We start from the raw sequence: 19045 nt of genomic DNA, 5'->3' as shown, positions 1-19045 counted from the left end.
TCAGTTTTCAGAGTGGAGAGCGGTGAATAGTGGTGTCCCTCAGGGGTCTGTACTGGGCCCAGGCCTATTCAACATATTCATAAATGATCTGGAAAAAGGGGTAAACAGTGAGGTGGCGAAATTTGCAGACGATACAAAACTACTCAGGATAGTTAAGCCCCAGGCAGACTGGGAAGAGTTACAAAGCGATCTCTCAAAACTGGGTGTCTGGGCAACAAAATGGCAGATGATATTCAGTGTTGATAAATGCAAAGTGATGCCCATTGGAAAACATAATCCCAACTATATGTATAAAATGAAGGAGTCTAAATGAGCTGTGACCATTCAAGAAAGAGATCCTGGAGTCACTAGGGATAGTTCTCTGCAAACATCCACTCAGCATGCAGTGGCAGTCAAAAAAGCAAACACAATGTTGGGACTCATGAAGAAAGGGAGAGATAATAAGACAGAAAATATCATATTGCCTCTATATAAATCCGTGGTACCCCCACATCTTGAATACTGTGTGCAGATGTGGTCGCTCCATCTCAAAAAAGACATATTGGAATTGGAAAAGGTTCAGAAAAGGGCAACAAAAATTATTAGGGGTACAGAATGGCTGCCATATGAGGAGAGGAACTTTTCGGCTTGGAAAAGAGACAACTAAGGGGGGGTATGATTGAGGTCTATAAAATCATGACAGGTGTGGAGAAAGCAAAGAAGGAAGTGTTACTGACTCCTTCTCATAACACACGAACTAGGGGCCACCCAATGAAACAAACAGGCAGCGGGTTTAAAACAAACCAAAGGAAGTATTTCTTCACACAACGCACAGTCAGTCTGTGGAACTCCTTGCCAGAGGATGTTGTGAAGGCCAAGACTATAACAGCGTTCAAAGAAGAACTAGATACGTTCCTGGAGGATGGTCCAGCAATGGCTATGAGCCAGGATGGGCAGGGATGGTGTCCCTAACCTCTGTTTGCCAGAAGCTGGGAATGAGCGACAGGGGATGGATCACTTGGTGATTCCCTGTTCTGTTCATTCCCTGTGGGGTCCCTGGCATTGGCCACTGTTGGAAGACAGAATACTAGGCTAGATGAACTTTTGGTCTGACTCAGTATGGCCACTCTTATGCCTTCCCTCGCACAGCCTGTCCTACCTGGAGCAGACCTGCCAGGCCAGGCTCTCCCCACAGCAGAGAGGGAAGGCCTGGAATCCACTCCTGACATACCGCCGCTCCCTGAGATCCCTGGATGACATAGGCTCTGACGCCAGCCGGATTGCAGCTCCCCGACCCCGGAGGAGACCCGGCGCCGCAGCCAAGAGGAGGCGTCTGGATGGTGAGGGGCAAATGCCACACGCTGCTGCCCCTGCTAGGAAATGGCAGGTGTAACGCTGCTTGCAGTGACTAGTCCGAAGCATGAGCGCCAGTCTCAGGGCAGCTCCTCAGGCAGGGTAACAGGGTCACAGACAGGCCCCTCAGGGACAGGTGGGCTTAGCTGTGTCACAGCATCACAGCAGTGTTCAGGTTACTGCCACTCCCGAAGGGCCAGTCCCTTACCCCAGGTCAGTTCCACCTGAGGGCTTGCACCAAGGATAAGGCTTGTAGCCATGATAAACTGTGTGTGAAACTGGGAAAGGAAACCAGGGAGTTATTTACAAGGCTAAAGCAAGTCGACAGAGAGCCACACAGATGAGTTACAATCTTAAATTTCAAAAGGTAATGAAAGCTGCTATAGTCTGCAAGCTCTCTAAGTCCTGTGGGGTAAGCCAGTCATGCCTACAAACACACACTTCGCCTGCAGCGTAATCAGTTCCTTCTTGTCAGGGGCTTTATTCCCCTCCGGCCGTGTTCTGAGCTGCAAGCTCACCTGCCGGGAGTCCGCTTGCATGACTCTCCTTCCTGGGGAAGAGTGCAGAACAGTAGAAGTCTCGTGTCCTCTTGCTGAGAGTCCCTAGGGAAGTTCCAGTTGCACCGTCCCAGCCCCTAGCGCTAGTTAATGTCTCTCTCCTGTCTGGCGGTTTACACAGTCACAGGCCCAAATACTACCATGCAATGTGGGACACGGATGGTACATGTGAGATTAATACAGGCGGCCGCTCACAAGCATAAAGTCTAAACATATTCTTACCATTCTAATACCAGTTTTACCAGTACTAACGCACAGGTGAGCCGGACAGCTTCCAGCTGTGTAGCTGTCAGTGTTTGACTGAGACATGGGCACGTTGGTCTACTGGCACCACAGCGGGGAGCTGCGGGTCAGGATTGAGGTGCACTGGCAGACCGAGTTGGGGGTGGAGAGCCCAAGGCTGGGATAGCAGGGGATGTGGGTCAGGATTGGGGGGCACCAGCAGAGCGGGGGGGGGGACAATGGGGTGACTCCGGGGCCAGGACTGGATCACCTGGCATCTGTCTCTCTCCTGTTGCAGACTCGTCTCAGCGAGGGGATTCCAGCCTCCAGCTGAGCAGCCGCCTGGAGACCCCGATGCTCACATCAACGGTGCTGAAAAGGGGGCGCCAGCCGGGCAGCCCGGCGCAGCTGCAGGAGGAGGAAGGGTCCGAGTCGGACTTCGTGCAGAGGTGAGACCCATGGGGGGCAGGACAGAGCCAGCGGGGATGGGAGACGGATTAACCTGCTCTGACCCTGCTGCCCTCCTGTCCCTTGCAGCCAGCCCTGGTTCAGCTCCCAGCGCTCCCGAGAATCACCCGGCCGGCAGCAGCTCCTAGTCCCCCGGAGCGCCTCGAGACCTGGGCTGGGCAGCAGGATGGACCGGTGAGGAGTAGTCGCTGTCCTGGGGGGCGGCTCTCCCTCTCTGGACCAGAGCCCCCTTGACCCTGCCCTGTGTCCCCTAGGCTCAGCCTGATGGAGGAGGAGGAGGAGGAGATGGTGATCCAGGAGGAGAGCAGTGATGAGGAGGATCCCCAGGGACTGGACATGGTGAGGGGAGCCCTGGCGGGAAGGGCTATTGGTGATGTGTTGAAGGCCTGTGAGCCCCAGCCTGACTGGGGCAGGCCCCTTCCACACAGCCTGGCTGGGGATGACCCTAACATGAGCTGCGTCCAGCGGGGTGTCCGGGGCCTGGCTCCCCACAGCCCCTTCCCCTGGGGCTCTCTCTACCTTGCAGCCAGGACTCTGGCTGGCTTGCTGGCGGCAGGAGGGGCTGGGCTGGGGGGCACAGAGGGCACTAAGGCACTGGCATTTGCCTCTCCAGCCGCTGATCCGCTCACACAGCTCCCAGGGCGAGCAGCTCCGGGACCTCTTCGACTCCACCATCCTCGGCATCGAGGTGAGCGCAGGGAAGTGTGAGAGCCGGGGGAGGGGGGGGACCTGCCGTGTTGCAGTGGGGGGAGCCAAGTCTTACTGGGAATCTCTCCCCCGCAGGATCCCTGACGTGGCTGGAGCAGGCGGGAGACCACCTGTCCGGGAACAGGGCCCCTCTCAGGGAATTACACACCGGGCTCTTTCTCTGTGGCCTGGCTCCCGGACTGGCCTCCCAGTGGGGGTGAGCACCCTGGGGAGTCTGGGTCGACGGGTCTAGGCCAGGCTCTGTCGGTGCCCTGACCGGGCTGCTGTTCCAGATGTTAGGGGGTTGGTTCTACTCATAAATAAAGTTGTTTATTGCCAGAGTCCTGTGTGCGGGGAGGTGACTAGCCTGGAAGAGCGCAGCGCAGGGGGGATGCTCTGGGAGTTACTGCACAATGCCGTGGGGCAGGGGATGCAGGCCAGGGAGGTGGATGAGAGAGCCGTTGCTGAGGATGACCTAGCACACCCAGTGGTAGGCTGGGCTCAGAGGCGGATGACGTAGGAGTCGCTGTGGGTCACGTAGCGCACCCAGCGGTGGGGCAGCCCAGCTGGGGGGGCCGTGAAACGCAGGAAGCGGATCTGCAAGCCGGAGCAGGTGTGCATGGGCAGCTCGAAGGACATGTTCGCCGGCCCCACTTCCAGCAGCGAGGAGCTGCTCAGTCCTGGGACCTCCAGCTGCAGGGAGAGTCGGGGGGTTATTGCCCAGGGCAGAGCAGGGCCCGCCCCCCCCCCTTCTGAAGGGTGGGGTTGGGACCCCTCAAACCCCATCATTGACAGGGGAGCCCCAGCCTGCTCCTTCACCCCACTGCCCCTGCCGCTCATCCTCCTTGCAGAGGGCAGGGGCTATCCACCCTCTCCCCAGCACTGGGGTGTACCCCCCTGTCCCACCCCTCCCCGCTCTGGCCAGGGGCCATATCCCCCTTCACCGCCCCAGGCCAGGCTTTACCTTGAAGAGGGCGGAGAGCTGGGAGCCCCCCTGGATGCGCGGGATCACCCAGCGAATGGCCTTGAGGGTGGGCTGCAGCTCCACGGTCTGCTCGGGGCTGCTCAGCTCCTGGGACAGGCTGGGGGAGAGGACAGAGCCAGGGGTGGGGACTGACCCTGCCGGACCCAGGCCCCAGTGAGGTGTCTCAGGGCCCAGGCCCGCCAGCCGCTGGAGAAGGGCTGCCTCTAACCCGCCCCTGCCCCCCCCGCCCCGGATGCAGCTCCCCATACTAGAGGGGAGACCCACCGGGAGCCCATGTCACCCACCTGACGACCCCCTTCGGCACCGGCAGCTGGACTCGCACGTTCAGGGCCTGGCTGGAGGGAAGAGAACGCGGTGAACTGGAGCCAGGAGGGCAGGGTCTCCCCGCAGCCTGGGAGCCCGCTCAGAGGCTGGGGGCATGGATGGCAGGGGCCATCCCCACCCCAGGGAGCCCCCGCTCACCGGGCTCTTACCTTTTGGGCGCCAGGTCACAGCGGAGCTTGAGGTAAACACGGAGCCTGTGGGGAGATGGGAACGGTGAGTGCCGAGGGGCTGGGCCAAGGGGCCTTATGCTCCCGGCTGCAGCCTCGCTCACCTGCCCGTGGGGTCCCGCTCCAGGGTGGGGAAGAGCTGGAAGGGCAGGGCAGAGGGGATGTCGTCTGACAGCTGGTACTGCATCAGTGGGAGCTGGGGAGAGCAGAGCAGGGTCAGGCCGGGCCCCCAGCTGCCGGCCGTGGGGCTGCAGAGAGGGGTCAGGGCAGGCTGTGGGGCTCACCTCCCCCTGGCTGGGATTGACCTTCAGGATGCGGCTGCTCTCGAACTCGTCCAGCTTCACGGAGCTGTGGAAGGCGCACTGGTCGGCGCGGACGGTGGTGCCGTAGCCTGCGGGGAGAGGGGGGGTCAGAGCCGGGGGGAGGGGGGGGTCAGAGCCAGGGCGCCCCCACCAGGCGGAGCGGAGACCTGCGTCCGGCCACTCACCTCGCAGCTCCGACTTCCCCACGCAGAACTCCTCCGTCAGCCCGATGCGCAGCTCTGCGGGGAGAGGGGCGAGCGTCAGGGGAGGGCTGCCCCACGCCCTGCTCCCGCTGCGCACAGGGGGTATGTCTACACTGACATTAAACCCCCACGGCCGGCCCGCGTCCGCCAACGCAGGCTCACAGGGCTGCAGGCGTTACTCACCGGAGCAGCTGGGCAAGTAGCTCTTGAGGCGGATTTCTCCCTGGATGTCAGCCTTCATGGGGGTGCCCTGGGCAGGAAGCAGGGGACGGGGGTGAGTCCCAGACAATGAACCAGCGTGGTGGGGACAAGGCCCCAGCTGGGGGGTGGGGGGCTGGGGCATTACTAAGACCCTGTGGATCCATGATGTGGGGCTGCGGACTGGGGCCCAGGACTCCGCTGGACACCTCCCCCTCCTGCCCCTGACTCACGTTGGCTGCGATGACAACCGTCAGCCTCTCCACCACGTCCAGAAACACCTCGTTCCTCGCGCCCTGTGGGGAGAGATGGCTGGGCACTGAGCGACTGCTGTGGGCGGGGCCCTGCCCCCCCACCAGGGGGAAGGTGGATCCGTGCACCCCTCCCCTGCCCCCCACCGAGGGGCTGGTGTGACGTAGTGGGGATTTTCCCTTATGTTGTATGTGAGCCTATGTGAATCTTACTGTTTCGCATGAATGCTGTGTGTGCCTCGGTTTCCCTATGTATTGCACCAATGTCTAGAGAGTGGGAATAAGGGGGTGTGACTTTTGTGGGGGCTCCTCCAGCTGCCTGCAGGGAGGGATGCTGTGGCTGCTTCTTTGTCACCTGAGACCCAGGAGGGGGATGCAACCAGGTGACTCTTGGCCCAGGAAAGGGAGATAAAGGCCGGAGGGGGAGCAGCGGGCCGGGCAGGGGCCAGGCAGCTGGAAGGAGTCGGTCTCGGCTGGCTTGGGGGCAGCGGGAGGGCAGAGGCCTGGCTTTGGGCTCCCTTCACCCCAAGATGGACTTGGCTGAAAGTCCCTGATTTCTGTGCTAACGAGCTGTGCCCTACGCTGTGTTCCTGTCAACTCATAAACCTTCTATTTTCCCGGCTGGCTGAGAGTCCCGTCTGACTGCGGAGGTGGGGGGCAGGACCCTCTGGCCGCCCCAGGACCCCCCCTGGGCAGACTCGCTGGGGGAAGCGCCTGGAGGGACAGAGGAGGCTGAAGGCTCCGAGGTCAGACCCAGGAAGGGGAAAGCTGGGTGAGCTGTGTGTCCTGGAGACAGGCTGCTCCCCGAGAGGAGACTGCCCCAGAGTCCTGCCTGGCTTCGTAGGGAGCAGCTCCAGAGCATCGTCCTGGGGACCCCACGACAACTGGCCTGTTCCGTGCCGGAAGAAGGGGTAGTGCTCACTGTTGGGGGGCTCGGGGGGTGTCTCACCTGGTCCCCGTGGGGGGGCAGCACAGGGCGGCTGGCGGCCGAGCTTGGAGCCACTTTGCTTTGCTGCGTCTCTGCTCCAAACTGAAACCAAAGGGGCCAGGGTCAGAGCAGGGCCCCGGGATGGAGCCCTGGGGCAGGAGGGGCCCTGGGGAGTGCTCAGGGGCACCAGGTACCCCAGGGCCTGATCCCTCTCAGGGTAACATTTTCCCTGGAGGAGCCACTGCCCTGAGCTCAGCCATGGCGGGGGAGAGACCCCCCAGTCTGCTGGGGCGGGCGGGAATCAGGCAGTCACTGTCTGGGGGGATTTGGGGCCCGGGCTCACAAGGTGACACTGCCCAGGGGGTTTGGGGGCCGTGCTCACCAAGCCAAGAGGGGTGCTAAGGGGGAGAGGGGACAGGGGGGAGGACTCGGGGACCGGGTTCCCCAAGCCCTGGGGGGGCAGGAACCCAGGGGGGGAATTTGGGGGCTGTTCTCACCAGGCCGACGCTGCCCAGGGGGTTCGGGGGCTGTGCTCACCAAGCCAAGAGGGGACGGGGGGAGGACTTGGGGACCGGGTTCCCCAAGCTCTGGGGGGGCGGGGACACGGGGGGGGAATTTGTGGGCTGTTCTCACCAGGCCGACGCTGCCCAGGGGGTTCGGGGGCTGTGCTCACCAAGCCAAGAGGGGTGCTGAGGGGGGAGAGGGGACAGGGGACAGGACTCGGGGACTGGGCTCCCCAAGCCCAGGGGGTGCTGGGGGGGCGGGGACACGGTGCGGGGGGGAATTCAGGGGCTGTTCTCACCAGGCCGACGCTGCCCAGGGCCAGCAGGCTGAAGCCCTTGCTGTGCACAGGCTCTGTCTGGATGAAGTTGCACAGCACATCCGGCGCCGTGGTCTGCACGTAGCCGTAGTCCTGCGGGGGGGGGTGGTGCACAGCGTGAAGGGGAGGGGCTGGCTACACCGCCCCCCCCCCCCCGGCAAGGGAGGCCAGTGCTGCGTGCTTCCCTGCAGCAGTGCCCCAGCTGGGGGGTCTGACCCAGGGACCTTCCCTGCAGCAGCCGCCCACCCCGCACACACACACCAGCATCTCGTCCAGCAGCTCGTAGATGAGAGCGAAGTTGAGGCTGACGGTTTTCTCGCTGAGGGAGCCGCAGTAATCGCGGACCAGCGTCACCAGCCTGTGGGAAGGGAGGGAGACGGGGGTGAGGACGCAGACGGCTGCTGCCTCCAGTCCCTGCCCCAGGTCTCCCTGCCGGCACCCACTCCTGAGGCTGCGGCTTATCCCCCCATCTGCCCCCTCCCCAACCCGGGGCCACTCCCACCCGCCCCCCCCCGACACGCCCGCCTCACCGGTTCAGGAACTCGATGATGGTGAAAGGGGAAACGTCGTGCCCCGTCGTGGCCACGAAGTAGAGGCCGGCGTGACGCACGTGGACGAAGTGCAGCCCCTCGTGCGCCTGTGGGCAGGGGAGCGGGGGGGGGAAACACAAGCAGAGTTAGACAGACCCCCTCCCCCACCAGGGCAATGCCTCCCCCCCGTTACCCCACGGACATGTCCCCTGTTCCCACAGCGATACTAGAGATGCTCCCCGCTTCTGTTACCATAGAGACGCTTACTTCATCCCCATAGCGGTACCCCTCCCCTGTTACCACAGAGACACTTAACCCGCCCCATTGTGGTGCCATTCACTGGCCGCCCCCCGCCCCGCCCCAGTACCATGAAGACGGGGGCCTGGTCCCTGGGCAGGGCTGTGATCTTCCTATAGAAAGTGTCCACCAGATCCGTGCTGCCCCCGCCGGCCTCGCCGCGGACTCGAGGAGTGGGTTAAGGAGAAATGACCCCATCAGGGTGCAGGTGGCTGTGAGCTTCCCCCCAGCAGTGCCCAGCTGGAGCCCCTGGGTCTGGGCGGCCCCCCAGCAGTGGCCTTCCCGGGGCAGGGTGATCTGCGGGACGTCTCTGGGGGAGGAGGTTCCTGGGGGGTGGGGGGGGGCAGTGTCTGGAAGAAGGGGACCCGTGGTGAGGAAAGGGGGGATATGACCCCGGCATGGGGCCTGGGGGGGTGGTTTAGGTGGAACTTGGAGGGGGGCACGATACAGCCCTTGGGGAAGAGCTGATCGTGGGGGCACTGAGGGGGGTTATGTCAGGAGCCATGTGGGGGGCAGTCGGGGGCTCCAGGGGGGACATGTGGGGCAGCCTAGGGGGCAGGATACAGTCCTTGTGGACGAGTCTGTCTCCCTTGGAGGAGAGAATGAAAATCTGAGACAACATCACAGAGCAGGCTAGGGTGGGGGGAAGGAGAGAGAGTGTGAGCGGGACCCGCCTCCAACCCCGGGGCTCCGCCCCTGCCCCAACCTCTGGGCCCCCCTTCCCCTGATACTCCGCCCCCAACCTGTAGCCCCGCCCCCGCAACCCTGCCCCCACCTCTGGGGCCCCGCCCCTGCCCCAAGACCCCGCCCACAACCTGTAGCCCCGCCCCTGCAACCCTGCCCCCACCTCTGGGGCCCCGCCCCTGCCCCCCAACCCCCGCCCACAACCTGTAGCCCCGCCCCCAACGTCTGGGGCCCCGCCCCTGCCCCCGCAACCCTGCCCCCACCTCTGGGGCCCCGCCCCTGCCCCAAGACCCCGCCCACAACCTGTAGCCCCGCCCCTGCAACCCTGCCCCCACCTCTGGGGCCCCGCCCCTGCCCCCCAACCCCCGCCCCCAACCTGTAGCCCCGCCCCTGCAACCCTGCCCCCCACCTCTGGGGCCCCGCCCCTGCCCCAAGACCCCGCCCACAACCTGTAGCCCCGCCCAGTGACCCCGCCCCCAACGTCTGGGGCCCCGCCCCTGCCCCCACAACCCCGCCCCCAACCCCCGGAACCTTACCCCGCCCCTTCCCCCGGGCCACCCCGCCCCCACTCCTAGACCCCCGCCCCCTGCCCCGCCCCCTGCTCCAACCTACCCCGGCTCCGCCCCTGCCCCCTGAGGGGCGCCCGCAGGAACCCTCCCTGGGCCCCGCCCCCTGCTACAGGGGCCCCCCAGGCCCGCCCCGGGGTCGCGGCCCCTTTAAGTGGGGGCGGGGCTTGCGGGGGGTCCCGCTGGTTCCGCTCGAACCTGGGTCCGGCGTGGGCCTCTGCGCTGTCACGTGACGGCGACGCGTGGGCGGGGCCTCCGCACGACGCTCTGCCCGAGCTGCGATTGGCGGGCTGGGCGGGTCACGTGCCGGGCACTGGTTGGCCCGGGGCGGGCACGTGGCAGGAGGCGGGTCTCTAGTTTCGCGCCACTTTTGGTTGCGGCGGCAGCAGCGGCGGCGAGAGTCGGGAGCAGTGCTGGGCGGCAGCGGCCGGGACGGACCCCGACGGGGATCCGTAGCCAGCGGGCCGCGAACGGCCGGGACGGACCCCAGCGGGGACCCGTAGCCAGCGGGCCGCGAACGGCCGGGACGGACCCCAGCGGGGACCCGTAGCCAACGGGCCAACAGTGCCTGGGCCTGAGGGACCCCCCCCGCGCTATGGCGCCCAGAGACTACGCCGCGGAGAAAGGTGGGTGGTGCTCACGCGGCCGGCCCGGGGGCCCGGCAAGATCCCATTGGCCGCGAGCCGGAGGAGGGGGCGGGCCTCGGGCTGCTATTGGCGGCCGGGGGATCCGGTTCCCGCGCGGCGGGACGCGGCCTCGCCCGGAAGTGACGTCACGGCGGAGCCTCCGCCCCCGGCTCAACCGTGTCCGTCCGGGGAGCGATCCAGGCGCGCGTCGGCTCCGTGTGGCCCCGTGTTTACACGGGCGGGGGTACCCATGGGAGGGGCTGGGGCAGGGAGGTTACGGGGGCTGGGGGGGGGCACATTGGGGTCGGTACGGGGAGGGGGGGGTGCCGTGGGGGGAGGCTGGGGGGGCTGCAGCGGGGTGTTGGGGGGGCTGGAGGAGGGATGGGGGCACATTGGGGTCGGTACGGGGGGTGCCGTGGGGAGAGGCTGGTGTGGGGGGAGGCTGGGGGGGCTGCAGCGGGGTGTTGGGGGGGCTGGAGGAGGGATGGGGGCACATTGGGGTCGGTGGGGGGAGGCTGGTGTGGGGGGAGGCTGGGGGGGCTGCAGCGGGGTGTTGGGGGGGCTGGAGGAGGGATGGGGGCACATTGGGGTCGGTGGGGGGAGGCTGGTGTGGGGGGAGGCTGGGGGGGCTGCAGCGGGGTGTTGGGGGGGCTGGAGGAGGGATGGGGGCACATTGGGGTCGGTACGGGGAGGGTGGGGGGGTGCCGTGGGGGGAGGCTGGTGTAGGGAGGGGGCGTTGAGGGGCTGGGTGTGGAGTAGGCCGTTGCTGGGAGGTTTGGGGGGGTTGGTGCCAGTGTGGGGGTTGCTGGGAGGAAGTAGGGGGACAAATCGGTGCATGGGGGGGTCCCCGGCTTGACTGTCTCTCTCTCTCTTCCCTTCTCTCCCCCACCCCCTGCAGAGAAGGTGAAGCGCTTCTTGCAGGAATTCTTCCGGGATGGCGAGCTCGGCAAGAAGGAGTTCCCGTATCGGGACCAGCTGGTGAGGAAACCCCCCCTCCTCCCCCCACCCTACAACACCCCCCCACCTGCCCCAAAGCTCCCGGCTTCTCCATCCTCCCTCCCAGCAGGGGGTGCTGCAGGCAGCTGTGGGTCTCTCGCAGCTCAGCCCAGCACCCTCCCTGCCCCCCACCCCCAGGTGTCTCTGGCTCACCGGGAGCAGGTGGCCCTGTACGTTGACCTGGACGAGGTGGCCGAGGAGGACCCCGAGCTGGTGGACGCCGTGTCTGAGAACGCCAAGCGCTACGGCCGCCTCTTCGCCGACGCTGTGCACGAGCTGCTGCCCCAGCACAAGGAGCGGGAGGTGAGGGGCACTAGGGAGAGAGGCTGGGGCGGGAGTGGGAGGCCGGGGCCGTGCCCCTGCTTCACAGAGCCCTTGTCCGCCCCCCAGGTGGTAAACAAGGACGTCCTAGATGTGTACATCGAGCACCGGCTGATGCTGGAGCAGCGTGGCCGGGACACAGGGGAGACGCACAGGCCCCAGAACCAGTACCCCCCGGAGCTGCTGCGCCGCTTGTGAGTGCCTGGAGCCAGGGGTTCTCTGACATCTCTGGCTCCCTGCCCCCACCTCTAGGCCCCTGGATCTCCCAGCCCTCCCCACGCAGGGAGCTGGGCTCTGGGTCCCTTAAATACCCCGTCCTGTCTCTAACTCCCTACCTCTCCCTCCTGCCCCAGCGAGCTGTACTTCAAGGCCCCGTCAGGCTCCAAGGCCCGCGTGATCCGGGACGTGAAGGCCGACTGCATCGGGAAGCTGGTCACCGTCCGCGGCATCGTCACCCGGGTCACCGAGGTCAAGCCCATGATGGTGGTGGCCACTTACAGCTGTGACCAGTGCGGAGCAGAGACCTACCAGCCGGTGAGCGGGCGGGGAGTGGAGCTGCCGCCTGTCTGTCAGCTTGGGGGAAGCTGACGGGGCCGAGCGTCCTGTCACGGAGCTACGGGACCAGTGCGGTCTCTTGGGGGAACCTCTTTGACATGCCGGACCCCTCAGGGGCCTCCAGGGGAAGCCACGCGGCCTCACCGCCTCCATTAACTCTGGTCAGTGAGTCAAACGGAGACTGAGCCTTGGGAGAGACGTGTCTGTTCTGCAGGGACCAGCGCCCCCCAGCCAGTGCTGACAGGGACGCTTAAGGCAATGGACCCAGCACGGGAGGTCCAGGGTTTAGCACGGAGAACGGAAGGGTGAAGCGTCGTGCGATCTGCTCAGCCCAGGGCAATTCCCCAAGCCAGGCTTTAGGGGATCCCCATTTTCAGAGTCTCTCTGACTTCCTTCCTGGCCAGACGCCAGCACTTCTCCCTCACCTCCCACCTTCCCGGCCTTTGTTCTTCAGCTGAGGTCTCTGCTCAGTCGCTGGCCCTTGCATTGTGTCTCTGGCCCTCTTGTGGGTTTGGGTCTGTTTCATCCGGTTCCTTAACAAGGCTGCTTCCTCTTCCAAGACCAGGAGGTGACATGCACACCTGTGTCTTTCAATCTGCCCTCAGAGCAAACTTAACCCCCTTTCCCTCAGTGGGTAGCCAGGTAACCCCCAGGGGAAACGGAGGCAAGTATAGGCCTCATTAAATAATTACAAACATTCTCAGTTTGTCATGCTCTCCCACCCGGGCGTGGGGGAGCATCCGAGTCCCCTGTTCAGACACTGGGTGGGGGTGTGTGTGGCTGACCCTCTTTCTCTCTCCCCTCCCACCCCCAGATCCAGTCCCCAACTTTCATGCCGCTGATCATGTGCCCAAGCCAGGAGTGCCAGACCAACCGCTCTGGGGGGCGTCTCTACTTGCAGAGCCGCGGCTCCAAGTTCATCAAGTTTCAGGAGCTGAAGATGCAGGAGCATGTGAGTTGGGGGTGAGGGGGGTTTCCAGGCTGGGGAGGGGAGTTGGGGCATGTGACTGGGGGCCCCAAAGATTGATATGGGCTCCCCAACGTGCCCCCCCATTTCTGCCAGAGTTGGGGGGCTGGTCCCCTGATGGGGGGTACAGCTGGATCGGGGCTGACTTTTTTTTCTACTCTTTCCCCTGTGCAGAGCGACCAGGTGCCGGTGGGGCACCTCCCGCGCTCCATCAGCGTGGCTGTGCACGGCGAGAACACGAGGCTGGCCCAGCCCGGGGACCACGTCAGCATCACCGGCGTCTTCCTGCCCCTGCTGAGAGCTGGCTTCCGGCAGATGGCCCAGGTGAGAGCGGGAGAGGAGGGTGGGGGGCAGGGCCAGATCAGAGGGGCTGGAGCAGGGGGCTGAGCTTGAGTGGAAGGGAGGTGGTTGGGCCAGGCGTCCCTGCCGGTTGCTGGGGGTAGTTCTGGGGGGATGGAGGGGAGGGGAACCTTTCACCCCATGGGTGGGTGCTGGGCGGGTCGCCTGGGTTGGGCCTGGCTGGGTGGGTCGCCTGGAGTGACGCGCCCCCTGCTCCCCCCAGGGGCTGATCTCCGAGACCTACCTGGAGGCGCATCGTATTGTGAAGATGAACAAGAGCGAGGAGGACGAGCTGGGGTCAGGGGAGCTAACGGAGGACGAGCTGCGCCAGATCACAGGTGACCCCTCTCCCCGCCCATAGCCCTGTTCATCCCCTGCCCTCTCCCTCCGCCCGCCCCCGGGGAGCCACGCCAACTCCACAGCCCTGCGGCACCTCCTGCCAGCCCCTGGGCGTGCTGAGTGCGGGGCAGCTGACGGAGGAGGAACAGGGCCTGCTCGTGGGTGAGATCTCGCCTGTATAGCGCTGTTTGCCCCTCCTGCTAGCAGCCCCCAACCCTGGCCTGGTTGGGGGGCGGGGGGGGGAATCATGGATCAAGGATCCCCCCACCCCTGATGACTCCCCCACCCCCGCTGTGTGCAGAGGAGGATTTCTACGACAAGCTGGCAGCCTCCATCGCCCCTGAGATCTACGGGCACGAGGACGTGAAGAAGGCCCTGCTCCTGCTGCTGGTGGGGGGTGTGGACCGCAACCCCCGGGGCATGAAGATTCGGGGTGAGTCTGAGGTGGCGGGGATGGATCCCCGGGGTGAGGAAATTCAGGGAGTCTGCAGGGAAGGAGCGCTGCGGTGGGGGGGTGTCTAGGGATGGGTCTCGGGGGTGCTCGATCCTGTGGGGGGGGGGCCTGCTCTGATGCTAACCCAGCTCCTCGCCGTCTTCCTCCAGGGAACATCAACATCTGTTTGATGGGTGACCCGGGCGTGGCCAAGTCCCAGCTGCTCTCGTACATCGACCGCCTGGCCCCCCGCAGTGAGTAACACCCCACCCCAGGGGTTAGGGGGCACTGGGGCCCAGCTGGGTGGGGCATTCAGGACCCCACAGGTGCATCCTCCAGGGGCTTCCCAGCAGTGGTGGGGATGGGGACCCTGGGGCTGTGACCCTCCGACTCCCATCTCTTCCCCCCCTCTCCTCCAGGTCAGTGCCCCACGGGCTGGGCCCCCCCCCCTCTGACTGTGTCCCCCCTTCCCCAGGTCAGTACACGACGGGGCGCGGCTCGTCGGGCGTGGGGCTGACAGCCGCCGTGCTGCGGGATCCGGTGACGGGGGAGCTGGCCCTGGAGGGTGGGGCGCTGGTCCTGGCCGACCAGGGTATCTGCTGCATCGACGAGTTCGACAAGATGCTGGAGAGCGACCGCACGGCCATCCACGAGGTGATGGAGCAGCAGACCATCTCCATCGCCAAGGCGGGCGTGCTGGCCACCCTCAACGCCCGCTGCGCCATCCTGGCGGCCGCCAACCCCGCCTACGGGCGCTACAACCCCAAGCGCAGCCTGGAGCAGAACGTGCAGCTGCCGGCGGCCCTGCTCTCCCGCTTCGACCTGCTCTGGCTGATCCAGGACCGGCCCGACCGGGACAACGACCTGCGGTGAGAGCCCGGGGGGCCCCTCTCCACTCAGGGCCGGGGTGGGGCGTCCAGGCAGCAGTGCTAACGTGTGTCACCCCCGCAGGTTGGCCCAGCACATCACCTATGTCCATCAGCACAGCCGGCAGCCACCCTGCACCTTCCAGCAGCTTGACATGAAGCTCATGAGGTGAGAGCTTGGCCTGGCCTGGGAGGGGAGTGGGGGCTGGGAGCCAGGACTCCTGGGTTCTCTCCTCTGCTCTGGGAGAGGAGCGGGGGGGGTGGTGGCTGGGAGCCAGGACACCTGAGATTTCCCCCGCTCTGGGAGGGGATGCTGATGAATGCGAAGTAGTGCACACTGGAAAATATAATCCTAGCTATATCTATAAAAGGATGGGGTCTAAATTGGCTGTTAACACTCAAGGAAGAGATCTTGGAGTCACTGTGGATAGTTCTCTGCAAACATCCACTTGATGTGCAGCAGCCGTCAAAAAAGCAAATGGAATGTGGGGAATCATTAAAAAGGGGAGAGATAATCAAACAGAAAATATCATGTTGCCTCTGTATAAATCCATGGTACGCCTAGGTCTTGAATACTGCGTGCAGATGTGGTCGCCCCATCGCAAAAATCAGCTAGTGGGACTGGAAAAGGTTCAGAAAAGGGCAACCGAAATGATTAGGGGTGTAGGACGGCTGCCGTATGAGGAGAGATTAATAAGACTGGGACTTTTCAGCTTGGAAAAGAGACGACTAAGGGGGGATATGATCATGATGGGTGTGAAGAAAGTAAATAAGGAAGTGTTGTTTACTCCTCATAACAAAAGAACTAGGGACACTCAATGAAATTAATAGGCAGCAAGTTTAAAACTAACAAAAGGAAGTATTTTTTCACCTGTGGAACTCCTTGCCAGAGGATGTTGTGAAGGCCAAGACTGTAACAGGGTTCAAAGAAGAACTAGATACGTTCCTGGAGGACAGTCCAGCAATTGGCTATTAGCCAGGATGGGCAGGGATGGTGTCCCTAACCTCTGTTTGCCAGGAGTTGGGGATGGGCGACAGGGGATGGGTCACTTGATTCCCTGTTCTGTTCGTTCCCTGTGGGGCCTCTGGCACAGGGCACTGGGCTGGATGGACCTTTGCTCTGACCCAGTCTGGCTGTTCTTGCGTTCCCCAGCTCTGGGAGGGGAGTGGGGGGCTGGGAGCCAGGGTTCTATGCCCAGGTCTGCCCCGTGCATCCTGCTGGGGAGGGGCAGATTCTCCCCCCTCCCCCCCATATAACCCGTCTTCCCCCTCCCCAGGCGCTACATCAACATGTGTAAGCGGAAGCAGCCGGCCGTGCCGGAGGCGCTGGCCGATTACATCACAGCCGCCTACGTGGAGATGCGCAAGGAGGCCTGGGCCAGCAAGGACACGACTTTCACCTCGGCCCGCACCCTGCTGGGCATCCTGCGCCTGGCCAGCGCCCTGGTGAGCCCCCGCCCTGGCTTGGGGCAGGGAGGGGGGCGGGGAGGGGGGCAGTGTCGTTCCTGGCTCCACAGGGCTAAAGTGCTGACAGTGCAGGTAGCTGGCGTCTGTGTGCTACTGCAGTGTGGGGGCTTGCAGCTCTGGGGGGCCACTGGCGTCGGCAGGCTCCCCCCCCCCGGCCGGCCTGCGGCACTGGGGCTTGGCCACCTGGAGCAGGAACCGCTCGTCCCGTCCCCCCCAGCCAGTCCCAGAGGCTCCAAAGTGCTGTTCGTGCAGGTAGCGTGGGCAGCCGTCTACTGCCGAGTCAGCGCTTCACGAGCCCCCCGGACGCCCCGTCGGGGGGACCCCTCTCGGCTGCAGGGAGGGACCCTGGGGCTGCTCTTTGGGTCATGCAGCGGCCAGGCCCCCCTACCCCTTGGGGGTGGGGGTGGAGCCCCTGCCAGGCTGAGCGGCTCAGGATTGGCAGGGGTTTAGTCAGTAGCTGGAAACAGCCCGGGGCATTGCCCCTCATCTCAGTCTGCCGGGGCGGGCGCAGTGCACCGGGGATGGACGGGCGCTGGCGGTCAAGCATTTCCTGGGCTCTGGGGCAGAGCTGGTGCCCCACGCTGACGCCCTCCCCGTGCCACCTCCCCTCCAGGCCCGGCTGCGGCTGGTGGATGTGGTGGAGAAGGAGGACGTGAATGAAGCCATGCGGCTCATGGAGATGTCCAAGGACTCGCTGCTGGGGGACAAGGGTCAGCAAACCAGGTGAGACGCGGGGTTCATGCCCCCTAATGCTGCCACGCTGAGGCAGGGCTCCCGTCCCCTAAGACTCCTCCCCACACACACACATCCAGGGGTCCTGCTAGGGGCAGGGCGCTCTGGAATAGGGGCACGTTCCTGCTCAGGGAGTGGGGTGTTCCCATGGCTCCATTTTTCTCTTCCTTTCCCCCACCCCCCTAGTCCGAAGGAAGCAGCAGATGGGATCTCTGGGGGGGCGTTCCCCGAGGCTGGGACTGGGGGCAGTGCAGGAGGGGGTTCGAGGAGGGGGGGTGTGGCCGGAGGCTGGCGCCGGGACTGGGGCAGTGTGGGGGGCGGCGGGGGGGGTGCCCGGAGGCTGGCACCGGGACTGGGGCAGCGCTGACAATTTCCCCCTTTCCCCAGGACGCAGCGGGCGGCCGACGTGATCTTTGCGGCCGTGCGGGAGCTGGCGGGCGGGGCGGGCGGGCGCTCGGTGCGCTACGCCGAGGCCGAGCAGCGCTGCGTCTCCAAGGGCTTCACCCCCGCCCAGTTCCAGGCCGCGCTGGACGAGTATGAGGAGCTGAATGTGTGGCAGGTGAACCAGGCCCGGACCCGCATCACCTTCATCTGAGCCTGTGGGGCACAGGAGGGGAGATCCCTGCCCCCGGCTGAGCCCAGCTCGCTCTGTGTCCCCGGCGGCTGGGCTGTACCCAAGCGGGAGGGCCCCCCTTCATGTGGTAGCTGGCTTCAGCCCTCTGCAGTGGGGGGGAGATGCGTAGCCTCCCTGGGGTGCGCATCCCGTGCCAGGTTCTGGGGTATAGTTGGTCCCAGAGCCCCCTGCGGAGCTGGGGCGGTGCCCCATGGGCCCCTGTTCTGTGCCGAAGGGGTGGGGGAGGGGGAGGCCTGCCTGGGGCTCCCTGTCATTGTAAAGGCGATTTGTTCGGCTTTTTCTCTTACCAATAAACCAGTGTTTGTATGTTACAGCGCTGCAGGTGGACCGCGGGTGAGGAGCTGCTAGCAGGGTTGGGGGGTAGCAGGGGGGTGTGAGCATGGCCTCCCAGCGGGGGCTGTGAAGCTGGGGGCAGAGATGGGGGCCCATCTCACCAGGCAGCTCCTGTCCAGGCTGGCAGGCGAGCGCCTCACCCCATCTCCCTAAAGGGCAGGGCTGAGCCCAGCCTCTCTGCTCTGTGGGGCAAAGCAGCTCTGTCCCGCCTGCAGACCTGAACCCCCGTGCCAGACCCAGTACTGCTGGGTTCTGGTCTGAAGGGGCCGGGTGGTGGCTCTGTTTACACTGAGGGAATTGGCTGTAGCTCCCTGCATCACCCCTCAGGGCCTAGACCCCAGGCATCCTGGTTCTCAGCCCCACTGGGTGAAAGCCCTAGACAGGGGCTAGAACCGAGGAGCGGAAGGATGGGCTCGGGTGTAGGATGTTCGCCTGGGGGTGAGCATGGGCACCTCACTTCTCTGTTCTCAGCTCTACCATGGGGGGAACGGCATAGTCCAGTGGGGGGTGGGGTGAGGATAAATACACAAGGGGGTACAAATATGGTGGAGACACACACGCACACAGTGTTGGCAGCCACTCTCCATCTCTAAGGGGAGTTCGGCTGCAGAACAGGCTTCCAAACACCTGTCAGGGCCGGTCCAGGTTTGCTTGGTCCTGCCTCCCCCTGGATGACTTCTACAGCAGAACAGGGTCAGGTCCATCTCGCCCAGGGTCCTGTCCACTGAGCGTGATCAATGCCAGAGCCTCGGGGAATGAACAGAGCAGGCAGGTACCGAGTGATCCCTGTTGTCCACTCTCAGCTTCCTGCAGTCAGAGGCTGGGGACACGCAAAACAGGAGGTTGCAGCCATGGCCATCCTGGCTAATAGCCGTTCATGGACCTGTCCTCCAGGAACTTACCTAGTTCTTCTTTG

At 64.5% G+C, this 19045-nt stretch overlaps 3 protein-coding genes across 6 annotated transcripts in view; 2 read left to right on the top strand and 1 right to left on the bottom strand.

Moving 5' to 3' along the window:
• STAG3 (STAG3 cohesin complex component) overlaps nt 1–3477 on the top strand; it is a 48317-nt gene extending 44840 nt beyond the window's left edge. Inside the window, exons 39-44 of the mRNA XM_074941184.1 lie at nt 1129–1319; nt 2410–2560; nt 2649–2753; nt 2834–2918; nt 3193–3267; nt 3363–3477. Coding sequence (XP_074797285.1) covers nt 1129–1319; nt 2410–2560; nt 2649–2753; nt 2834–2918; nt 3193–3267; nt 3363–3371 — 616 coding nt within the window. The 3' untranslated portion in view covers nt 3372–3477. The remainder of the gene's footprint in view (nt 1–1128; nt 1320–2409; nt 2561–2648; nt 2754–2833; nt 2919–3192; nt 3268–3362) is intronic.
• Nucleotides 563–9906, bottom strand: AP4M1 (adaptor related protein complex 4 subunit mu 1). 3 transcript variants are annotated; one of them, XM_074941190.1, is made up of 16 exons: nt 9568–9900; nt 8836–8904; nt 8342–8436; nt 7975–8081; nt 7706–7802; nt 7427–7537; nt 6646–6726; nt 5679–5741; nt 5431–5497; nt 5230–5283; nt 5027–5133; nt 4847–4938; nt 4725–4769; nt 4536–4586; nt 4231–4348; nt 563–3959 (listed from the first exon to the last, which is right to left on the bottom strand). In XM_074941190.1, the coding sequence occupies exons 2-16, from the start codon at nt 8891–8893 to the stop codon at nt 3768–3770; spliced, it is 1338 nt and encodes a 445-aa protein (XP_074797291.1). In that variant the 5' UTR covers nt 8894–8904; nt 9568–9900; the 3' UTR covers nt 563–3767. The 3 variants fall into 3 exon arrangements, with proteins under 3 accessions (XP_074797291.1, XP_074797290.1, XP_074797292.1); XM_074941189.1 differs by having other exon boundaries at nt 564–3959; nt 9720–9899; XM_074941191.1 differs by lacking the exon at nt 4231–4348 and having other exon boundaries at nt 3792–3959; nt 9720–9906.
• MCM7 (minichromosome maintenance complex component 7) lies at nt 9852–17982 on the top strand. 2 transcript variants are annotated; one of them, XM_074941186.1, is made up of 15 exons: nt 9852–10147; nt 11046–11125; nt 11282–11446; nt 11534–11658; nt 11818–11998; nt 12834–12971; nt 13161–13310; nt 13549–13663; nt 13966–14097; nt 14268–14351; nt 14573–14966; nt 15049–15132; nt 16241–16409; nt 17044–17153; nt 17550–17982. In XM_074941186.1, the coding sequence occupies exons 1-15, from the start codon at nt 10117–10119 to the stop codon at nt 17755–17757; spliced, it is 2166 nt and encodes a 721-aa protein (XP_074797287.1). In that variant the 5' UTR covers nt 9852–10116; the 3' UTR covers nt 17758–17982. The 2 variants fall into 2 exon arrangements, with proteins under 2 accessions (XP_074797287.1, XP_074797288.1); XM_074941187.1 differs by lacking the exon at nt 9852–10147 and adding an exon at nt 10331–10391 and having other exon boundaries at nt 17550–17980.
• Nucleotides 17983–19045: the final 1063 nt, after the last annotated feature.

This window comes from Natator depressus, chromosome 28, assembly GCF_965152275.1.
Source record: "Natator depressus isolate rNatDep1 chromosome 28, rNatDep2.hap1, whole genome shotgun sequence".
NCBI classification, from domain to species: domain Eukaryota; kingdom Metazoa; phylum Chordata; order Testudines; family Cheloniidae; genus Natator; species Natator depressus.
The sequence above is the reverse complement of the archived record's forward strand: the minus strand, read 5'-3'. Positions and strand labels throughout refer to the sequence as shown.